At 33.0% G+C, this 10,252-nt stretch overlaps 1 protein-coding gene across 1 annotated transcript in view; it reads left to right on the top strand.

The window, feature by feature from the left end:
* Bap170 (Brahma associated protein 170kD) overlaps window positions 1–10,252 on the top strand; it is a 25,310-nt gene that overhangs the window by 12,832 nt on the left and 2,226 nt on the right. Inside the window, exons 17-34 of the mRNA XM_013315940.1 lie at window positions 1,305–1,382; window positions 1,575–1,664; window positions 1,913–1,940; window positions 2,157–2,212; window positions 2,483–2,965; window positions 3,272–3,361; window positions 3,871–3,906; window positions 4,105–4,203; window positions 4,825–4,926; window positions 5,022–5,124; window positions 5,633–5,733; window positions 5,935–6,024; window positions 6,970–7,071; window positions 8,090–8,482; window positions 8,865–8,966; window positions 9,190–9,293; window positions 9,629–9,791; window positions 10,150–10,248. Coding sequence (XP_013171394.1) covers window positions 1,305–1,382; window positions 1,575–1,664; window positions 1,913–1,940; window positions 2,157–2,212; window positions 2,483–2,965; window positions 3,272–3,361; window positions 3,871–3,906; window positions 4,105–4,203; window positions 4,825–4,926; window positions 5,022–5,124; window positions 5,633–5,733; window positions 5,935–6,024; window positions 6,970–7,071; window positions 8,090–8,482; window positions 8,865–8,966; window positions 9,190–9,293; window positions 9,629–9,791; window positions 10,150–10,248 — 2,319 coding nt within the window. The remainder of the gene's footprint in view (window positions 1–1,304; window positions 1,383–1,574; window positions 1,665–1,912; window positions 1,941–2,156; window positions 2,213–2,482; window positions 2,966–3,271; window positions 3,362–3,870; window positions 3,907–4,104; window positions 4,204–4,824; window positions 4,927–5,021; window positions 5,125–5,632; window positions 5,734–5,934; window positions 6,025–6,969; window positions 7,072–8,089; window positions 8,483–8,864; window positions 8,967–9,189; window positions 9,294–9,628; window positions 9,792–10,149; window positions 10,249–10,252) is intronic.

The following is a 10,252-nucleotide window of genomic DNA, read 5'->3' as shown; positions in this document are numbered from 1 at the left end:
AGTTACGTTTCCTATAACTATAGTTACGTTTCCTATAACTATAGTTACGTTACGTATAACTATAGTTACGTTACCTATAACTATAGTTACGTTACCTATAACTATAGTTATCTTATTTATAGTTACTATTCAGTTCATCATTTTTTGTTATTATCAGTTATGAATTGGTAGTTTAATACGTAATTTTATGTATCTACTGTTATATATTAGGTTTCTGTAAGTTTATAGGTGAATTAAATATCCTTCGTTACTCGATAATAAAAGACCTTTCTGTAGATAGGAGAATTTTTAAAATCGATTGAGTAGTTTTTGAGTTTATCGATTACCATTTTTTTATTTTTTATTATAAATTAGTTTTTGAGTTTAACGAGACATTTTTTTTTCTTTTCTATTATTAACATCGATAGATTTGTATGGTCTCAAGGATATAAGAGATTTTTATTTAGAATGACCATTGGAAGCTTTGTAATTTTATTAATTCTGTATGTCTACTTATTAAATTATGATTAAATTTTAGTGTCAGACATATCGATTTACAAAATGTGTAGCGGAAATTATTGGTAATATATTTTTTTATAATTTCAAATAAATTATAATTATGCATGCAATTTTGTATGAAATTTGTTTTTTTTTTATGCATAAAAATGTAACTGGCATGCAAGTAAATGTAGTCAGGTAACATATTAAAAAAAATAACCATTTTTTGAATGAGAACGCATGCTTTTTGTTACAAGCTTAGTTAGCATGGCGTGATGTTGAAATATAATTAGGAATAAATATTCAAGTAAAAATCAAATTTAAAGTCGTATAAGAAAGATTGTTGCATGAAAATATTGAATTAAATTTTGAAAAATCATTCATGAAATAATCTTAATTTTAATATTGACAATTGTAAGTCTGCAGCTCGCTATTTAAGTAAAAAATAAACTGATCCCAATAATCGATCTTCAAGAGTGATTCAAAGTTTATTTAAATAGCTGTAGTATTAAGAATAAGAGTTAGTAGCCTATGTGTTCTTCCAGACTATGTTCTATGTATGCCAAACAGCGAGATTCATGCAGCCGTTCTGAAGATACCTTCAAACAAAATTCACCCATACATCTAATCCCCCCGCATTTTAAACGTTAGGCTACGTTACTCAATTGCTGTTGCAATTCTTAAATCGGTTACATATCAAAGAAATTGATATTTTAAATTAAAAACTTATACCTTAAAAAGGATCCAGATCGATTATTTGGTTTGGTTATTAATTATAAAAATATAATATGTTTGTATCAAATACTCATAAATTATATATTAAATAGGTTGCACAAAGACAACAGAGTCAACAAAGAGTTGTTACACCATCAACTTCTAACGCAGTTGTACAACCCAGTGTATCGGTAAGACCATAACTTTATTTTTATAGATAACGGTAAAATTATTATACTTTTTATATAGCTAATACATGCTGGAATTTTACTAGACTACTTTTTTCTGTGACGATGTCGCTGGCGTTCATCCATCCATTTTGCATTTATGATATTAGTAAGATTGAAATTTTACGTTTAATACTTAGTATATGTATTTTGTAGGGAATGGAGGTGGATCCTGAGGCATTGATCAAATGTACTACAATAACTCCGGGCGGTGTTGCCAGCAACACGCCTTTGCAAGGGGATAAGGTAAATTGTAACTGTTAGGAAAATCCGACACAGTGCCGGTGTATCGCATCACTAGCGTTACTAAAATATCGACGATTATATCCCCTCACTATTCATTCTGACATTTGACTTTGTAATGAATTCGCGCCAAAGGATTGTAATTAATAAATGTCTAAAATAAAATTGATAAAATTAAACCTCAAGTTAACAGTTCAAATACTAAATATTGTAAAATATTGAGTTTATAATTATTTATTCTCTTCTTACAGGTCGTGATTACATCAGACGAAGTTTTAGGTACATTTTTATTGTAATAACTAGCTGTTGCCCGCGACTGTCCGCGTGTAATTAAAAAAAATCATCATAAGTAGCCTACGTGTTCTTCCAGACTACATTCTGGAGATAACTCCAAACAAACATCTATCCATCCATCCATCTAAACATTCGTATTTATTAAAAGCATTATTTCAATTTACTTAGAACATCTCATAATATTGATATTTTTCATTCCAGTTCCGAAAGAGGAACCAGTACAAATTCAAATAGACGAACAAGCGCAATTAACTATAGTAAGTAATGTATCATTAACTTTAAAAATAAACATGTTTTTTAATTTTCAAACGAGTGAAATTAAAAAAAAATCTGGTTGTCTATGACATATTCCAGACTTTAGTCTAACTGTGTTCTAAATATAATTAAGATTCGTAAAGCCGTTTGTGATATATGTAGTAACAAACATCCATCCATACATTTAAACTTTCGCGTTTATAATATTATGTATTATATAAAATATGAAAGTGTACTTTTTTTAATATGAATAAAATTTTAATTTCTTACAGAAAACGGCACAAAATAAAATGCTAGCGGATTTATTAGAGAAAAAATCCAATCCACCTGTACAGATTGTACAAATGAACCCACAAATGAACGCTCCGACCATACAAATAACGGAAACCGGTCAAATTGTACAAGTTAAATCCGAAGCGAATCCGATGATACAAATAAACGCAGACACTGCCAGTCAATATTATCAAATAAAGAACGAACAGGGCCAATTAATTCAAATTAAGAACGAACAAGGACAAATAGTACAGGTTAAGAACGATCAGATACAAAACTCGATGTTGCAATTCAAGAACGATCAGGGCCAAATCGTTCAGATTAAGAACGACAGTCAAAGTGTACAGGCCGGTCAGATGTTGCAGCAAAGCGTCGTACAAACTGGTAAAATTGAAAAGGACCAGATAATGGATACGGTGGTGACTGATCATTCCTATATAGAGCCGCCAACGAAAAAGCTAAAGATTGAAGAAAAAAAAGAGGTATTTTTGATATTATATTTTATTATTACTAGCTGTCGCCCGCGATTCCGTCTGCGTGCAATTAAAAAGAAACTTATTTAGTAGCCTATGTTCTCTTCCAGACTGTGTTCTACACCCGTGCCAAATTTTAGCAAGATCCATTCTGGAAAACCTTCAAACATCCATCCATCCATCAACCAATACATCCATCCAAACATTCTCATTTATAATATTAGTAAGATTTCTGATTTTTTTTTCATCAGATCTCCGGTTATTTGCAATTATATTTCAAATTTTATATAATAGAACAATACGCATTTTTTATAGGGCAATACACCTCAAGAAAGTGTCTCCAAGACAGCAGCTAACTTGTACGCCGCGTTGGCCGCGTCCGCGTTAGAAGACGAGGAAGATCTGGTAAGTTACCTTTCTAGTTTCACCTACCTCCTTTAACACAAGACTTGAATATACCTCGTTTCAATCCAACGATAAAATTTAATAGACAAACTTCGAATTTCAAAATGGCGGCTATTATGATATTTAACTTTTTTTTTAGTAATATTGTGAAAAAAATAGAAGTGATATTGCTAAACAAGATTAAATAATGTTAATATCCAAATAAGGAAGTGTTTCATCTTTTTTTTTGGAATATTTTGCGTTGTAGCATTATTATGTACTTTGGCTACGGTTTAAATTGGTGATAGGAACAAGGTATAGTATTAACCGTTGGTTTCTGAGACCAGAACACTAACCTTTGATTTCCGAGATCAAAACGTATGTATAAAACATATCGTCATCCCTGTCATTATCTTTGACAAAATAGAGATAGCATGTAGTAGAGTAGAGGAGATTTTGGTCTCAGAAACCCACGATAACTGGTATTGATGTATTACTAACATGGTTATAATATTCTTTCATGTCTGTAGCGGCCTGGACTTATGTTACCTGGATCTCTACGCAAGGTTTTAAAAGAGCTTGTTTTTTCCATACTTTTTTTTTCATAGCTCTTCTATTCATTTGCATTGTAAGCATTGTATAAATTAGGTCTAAGATCTAATCTAGATTTAGCTTTTTTTACTAGTTATTTGATATTGGTTTTAAGTTGAGTTTTCAGTAACTTAATGTTGGATTTTAATTTTTAGAAAATTTATTTTCGACAGATACCAAATAAACAAGAGCCCGCAGAAGTTCCGCCTCCAGTGTTGGTGGCGGGATCATCTGATACTGGTTCTGTTATTATACAGGAACCATTGCTTCAGGTGGGTTTTTGAAGCGATTTCATAATATCAATCTCACATTTCATTTCTATTACAAATATATATCAATTTTTTTTATATAATAACTAACGTTAGCCCGCGACTCTGTCTGTACGGAATAAAAAAACATAATTAGTACCCTACGTGTTTGTTCAGACTTTGTTCTAAATCTATGTCAAATTTTAGCATCATCCATTCAGTCGTACTGGAGATACCTTCTAACAAACATCCATCCATCTATACTTACACATCTATATCTTATTATACACATAAAAGAAAGTCGTGTTAGTTACACTATTTATAACTCAAGAACGGCTTTACCGATATAGCTGAAAATTGGTGAGGAGGTAGCTTAAAGCCAGGAGACGGATGTAGGATACTGCTTATTCTTTTTTTTCGAATTTATGCCTTGAATAACTGCTTTTTAATTAACTTATATTATAAATGCGAATGTTCAGATGGATGTGATGTGGATGGATGGATGGGTGGACTACACTAATTATTTTTTTTTATATAATATATCCACGCGGACGGAGTCGCGGGCGACAGCTAGTTTATAATATTATAATAGTAAGATAAATTCTTGTACATTTCGAATGTTTTACCTAAACTATGAATATGTAGGTGCATCAGCCCAGCATGCAAGTCCAGCAACCCACCATGCAAGTACAACAACCCACTTTAGTCCAGCAACCTACCATGCAAATACAGAACTCACCAATGCAGGCGAGTATACAAATTTGAATTTAAAATATATGAACATAAGTCTTATTTTAGAATATCCGGCTACAGTATGATGTCATAAAACCTGTGTTTTCCAGATGCAGCAACCGACATTACAAATGCAACAACCTATGCTGCAAGTTCAACCTATGGATGTTCAGAATATTCTAGCCTCGCAGTCAGGACAGATTATACTGCAAGGTAAATACACTATACAGACAAATTCTATACTAATTAACCATCCGATCTCAAAAAAATACCTTTATAACGCTGTAATCATACGAGTTTATAAACAGACTTTTTTGTAGTATAAATTAAACACAGATACTTTGGGAACTAAATCTATTTTACTAATATTATAAATAAAAATGTTTGTATGGATGGATGGATGGATGTTTGTTTGAAGGAATGTCCAAAACGGCTGTATGGATCTCGCTAAAATTTGGCATGGGTGTAGTAACAGTCTGGAAGAACACATAGACTACTAAGTTTTTTTTAATTTAATTCTACGGGGACGGAGTCGGGAGCGACAACTAGTAATATAAATGCGAATGGATGGATGGATGTTTGTTAGAAGTTACCTCCAAAACAGCAGCATGGATCTAGCTGAAATTTGGCATAGATGTAAAACAGTCTGGAAGAACACATAGGCTACTAATTATTTTTTTATTATAATCGTTTTTTTTTTAATATTATGTATATTTTGCAGGCGGTTTGGGTTACATAGCCCAGAATATACCTGGGAACATGATGCAGAAGACAATTATAATAGTCCAAGGTCCAACAGGCGGAGGTCCACTTACACTTACGGTAAGTGTACAAGAAAATATACAGATTTTATATCATAAAATTGCAATGTTACGATTTTGTCTCCGTTATCGTCATAGAGAACAAAAGGGATGTCAATATGTTTTATTATAAAAGTGTAACTTTTTTGTAAGAATGTTTGTTACTTTTATTTTAAAAAAACATGCTTAATGAAGATTAAAATAAGATATTTACGTACGCAAGGTGAACAACCCAGCGGGTCTGGACGAGGCGACACTAAACAGCCTTATTACCCAAGCAACAGAGGCGATAACGCAACAGCAAATTATCCAGGTTAAAAATACCCGTAGAAATCGCGCTTCAAAACACTTCTCAGCTAACTCTAATATTAACATTTCGGCACAAAATCATTCATTTTGAGCACAATGCGTTCATTTCTAATTGCTTACTAGTTCTATCTATGCTAAAACTAAAATTAACAAACAAAAAAAGGTAACTTCATCAAGGAAATTCCACGTTCCTATTACGTTCATCATTTTTTTTTATTTTAATGTACTAAGTTTTCATGTTTATTAAAAAAAAAAATTAGATGCTTTGAAATCATCTCATAGTAGCGCTCTGTTTAGAAAAATACTCTTAATGGTCCGTTCAGACAGACGGAAGCGGAGAGTAAAGCAGTTTTTCAATGCAAATAAAATTAAGCTTTACGCGATTGAAATAAGGTTTATTTTTACTTTGCACGTCCTTTTTTACCAAGAGCAAGGGTAAAAAGGAAGTGAAAAGCAAAAGTAATCCTTGTGTCATTCGCTTAAAGCTCAGTTTTACTTGCGCTAACTGCTCTGATCTTCGTCCCTGTCTGTGTGAACTCTCATGAGACCAAATAAAGGAATCCGTCATTTAAAACTGAAGACTACTGTTTAATACTCATTCTTAATTTAAAAATTAAATAAATATTTTATAAAACCAAGGAACTTTTGGCTGTTTTTTTTATTAAATAGGTAATGTAAATATTGTTTAAATAATAAGCTGAATACTAAATATATCTTTCTTATATGACACAGAGCCTGTAAATAAGCAACATTTAACATAATTGTTTAATTAATTATATATTAACTTTCGTCTAATATTTTCTTTCTCCTATATAATTTATATTATTTTGTATACAAAGTATTAGTAACACAAATACTTTGTATACTTTTTATATTGTGTATACAAAGTAATTGACCTTTTACTACAAATTATACAAACGTTGCCAATACCTATGTGTTCTGTGCACAGAACACGGGCGTAATACAGTCGACTCAGAGGGTGATTGTGAGCCAACCGACACTAGTCAGCACTTCACAGCCCATCACTATGGTCAAAACGGCCATAGCACAGGTTAAAAATAATTTAAAAGTAGATACATTGATAATGCTTCGATAGTTTTAATCTTGGCATGTTTATTTTTTTATTACATGTTAAAGCAAATTTAATTAGACATATTTGATTTTTTTTTTAATTTATATTCAAGGTATTATCGCTATTACGAATTGCCTTTATAAGTTTTTTTTTCTTAATTTATTGACAAATTGCTTGTAGTCATAGAACTTTATATCAGGACAAATTTTTTCATATAAATGGGAGTTTGGTGGAAAGGTTTTTTTTGTTTTATTTTTTTAAATGGAATTTTGGGTTATGCGGTTTATAATATGGTAAGATTGGGGTTTTAAGGTTGCATGGAAATGAGGGATTAAAAAAGGTAAAAGGATATTTTTTGTCATAAAAGATTCTCGCTAATAGTGAATTACTAGTAGAATAGTTTACACTAATAGTGTATTTATTCGGTCTTGTATAGGAGAATAATAAAAATGAGAATATGTATATTTGTGTATACAGTAAGCTGTATAAATATGTATACATTTACAAAGACTTCAGAAATTTGTATACGCTTTTGGTTTTAAAAATATGATATGTACATGAGTACGTGTTCTTGACGAATTTGTGCATAAGTATTTTTGAAACCGAAGCTGTATACTGTCTAGTTTTGTAAATGTATACATTTTATGCAGCTGACTGTACAGAACTCTGTCTCTGTCTACCCCTAATGGTAGTGCAGGAATGCTTCAATCTTATTTTTAATCTTGCACGCTAGTGTTGCTTTAATTTTTGATTATTTTTTGCAAGTTTGATGGTTATATTGTTAAATTTCAATTATTAGTGTAGTGCAATTATTTACAAAACCGCTACTATTATATACTAATCGTGAGTTTCTGAGATGAATGTATAATGTGTCTCCATTTAAAACATACTGTTATCTCTGGGTGACGATATATTTTACATAGATATTTTTGTCTCAGAAACCCACTGTAAAACTTTATTATTGAAAGTTATTTATACAATTAATTGCTATTCACAGAATACCCCACAAATAACGGCGAGTCAACAACCAATAATAACATCACAGCCCCAACCACACAAAGCACAAATTGTCTCACCACAAACACAACAAATTGTCGTATCGAAACAGGCTCCTGCATTAATCAGTACTTCGACAAGCAACCAGATTATACAAAGCGGCAATCAAATTATACAAAGCGGCAATCAAATTATACAAAGTGGCAATCAAATTATACAAGGGAATCAACAAATTATTGCCGTATCAAACAATCAGCAGATCATAATGAACGCACCATTGAAACCCGGCGTGCATAGAGTAATGCAGCCACAGAGGTGTCAAGTGGTCAGTACGGTGACACAGCCTGTTGTAGCGCAGAGTGAAGCCAAGACAACTGTTATACAGACTAGTCCTGTAAGTCATTTTTACTAACAAATGTGCAAACATCAGTCTTATTGCCTACGTTATAAGACTCATTATCATGTAGTAAATTCAGTTATATTTATAGGAGAATTGTTAAAGAGATAGCAAACAACATAGAAAAGAATTAAACATAGATATAGACTCGCCATGTCCACGTGTTATTAAAAAAACCTTAATTAGTAGCCTATATGTTCTTCCAGACTATGTTCTATATGTATGCCAAATTTCAACAAGATCCGTACAGCCGTTCTCGAGATACTTTCAAACATCCATCCATCCAAATATTCGCATTGTATTGAGTATTCAAGGAATGTTTTTTTTTATAAAGTTTATAAGGAGTATTGTTGCAAAGAGGTTTTTTTATATATTTTAGAAACCACAGCAACCTATCATGCGGCAAGTAATCACACGGCAACCAATAATGGTGGGGAACACCAAAATAGGCGATAAAGAGGTCGTCACCCAAACTGTTGAGGTAAAGATTATATTATATCTTACTAGCTGTCGCCCGCGACTTCGTCCGCGCGGGATTAAAAATAGATGTTGGTCGATTCTCAGACCTACTCAATATGCTCACAAAATTTCATGAGAATCGGTCAAGCCGTTTCGGAGGAGTATGGGAATGAAAACTGTGACACGAGAATTTTATATATATAAGATGAATCTTAAAGTATTTTATATATTTTTTTTTATGACAGAAGCCACCGACTCCGAAACCGACAGTGACACCGCCGCCCATTGCCTCCACGTCTTTATCCGCTGATGACACACCCTGGATATGTCATTGGAGAGGTTGTGGCAAGTAAGTGATACATTGCCAAAGTACAGTTTATTGCCAAGTTCACAAAGTTATAATATTTGCCAAAACTTTATTCGTACAAGTAAACGCTAAAAATGAAAACTCATGAGAGAATCGCATTTATAATATTACTAGCTATTACCCGCGACTCCGTGCGCGCGGTATTAAAAAAAAACTTAAATAGCAGTCTATGTCTTCTTCCAGAATGTGTTCTGTGTTTATGCCAAATTTCACGGAGATTCGTTTAGTCGTTCTGCAGTTACCTGGTAACAAATATCCATCCATTAAAACCATTTGCATTTATAATATTAGTAGAATTAAGAAATAACATTTTTTAGGTCTTTCCCTAATGCATCGGAAGTATTTTCTCACGCTGCGAAGACGCATTGCCCGACGGCGGCGGGAGGCGAGGCGCCCTGCATGTGGCTGGACTGCGACCGTGTGCCGCGCAAGACATTTGCCCTCCTCAACCATCTCACAGACAAACATTGCACGCCCGCTGTGAGTTATACCCCAATACGACTTTTAATAAACCCAAGCAATCCCCATCAGCCTAATTTTCTCCATCCCATCCTTTTCTTGTTGCTTAATTGTAGTTCCTTTCCTTTTATACCCTTTTAAAGAAATTATTAAGGGTAGGCAAAGCATCTGTAATTTCGGATGTCTATGGGAATTTTAGTCATTTCGTTATTTCGACGAATTCAGGAAAAAAAAGAGTAAACCCCATGAATAGTCCAGGAAAGAACACGAATCATTACTAATATAAGGAAAAAAAACAGAAAATTACGTTGTTTTATTACGTTTTAAATTTTGAAATAACTCAAGGTCATATTTAAGTGATAATGAACTTTGTTACAAGGCATTAAAGGCGATATTCAATTCGCGTCGACACGCGCTAGCGGAGGCGGAGGCGGGCAAGCCGGTGTCGCTCGGCTATCCGCCCAACGCCGCGCTTGCTGCAC

This window comes from Papilio xuthus, unplaced genomic scaffold (assembly GCF_000836235.2).
Source record: "Papilio xuthus unplaced genomic scaffold, Pxut_1.1 DF826949.1, whole genome shotgun sequence".
NCBI classification, from domain to species: Eukaryota; Metazoa; Arthropoda; class Insecta; order Lepidoptera; family Papilionidae; genus Papilio; species Papilio xuthus.
This window is presented reverse-complemented; position numbering and strand designations above follow the sequence as displayed.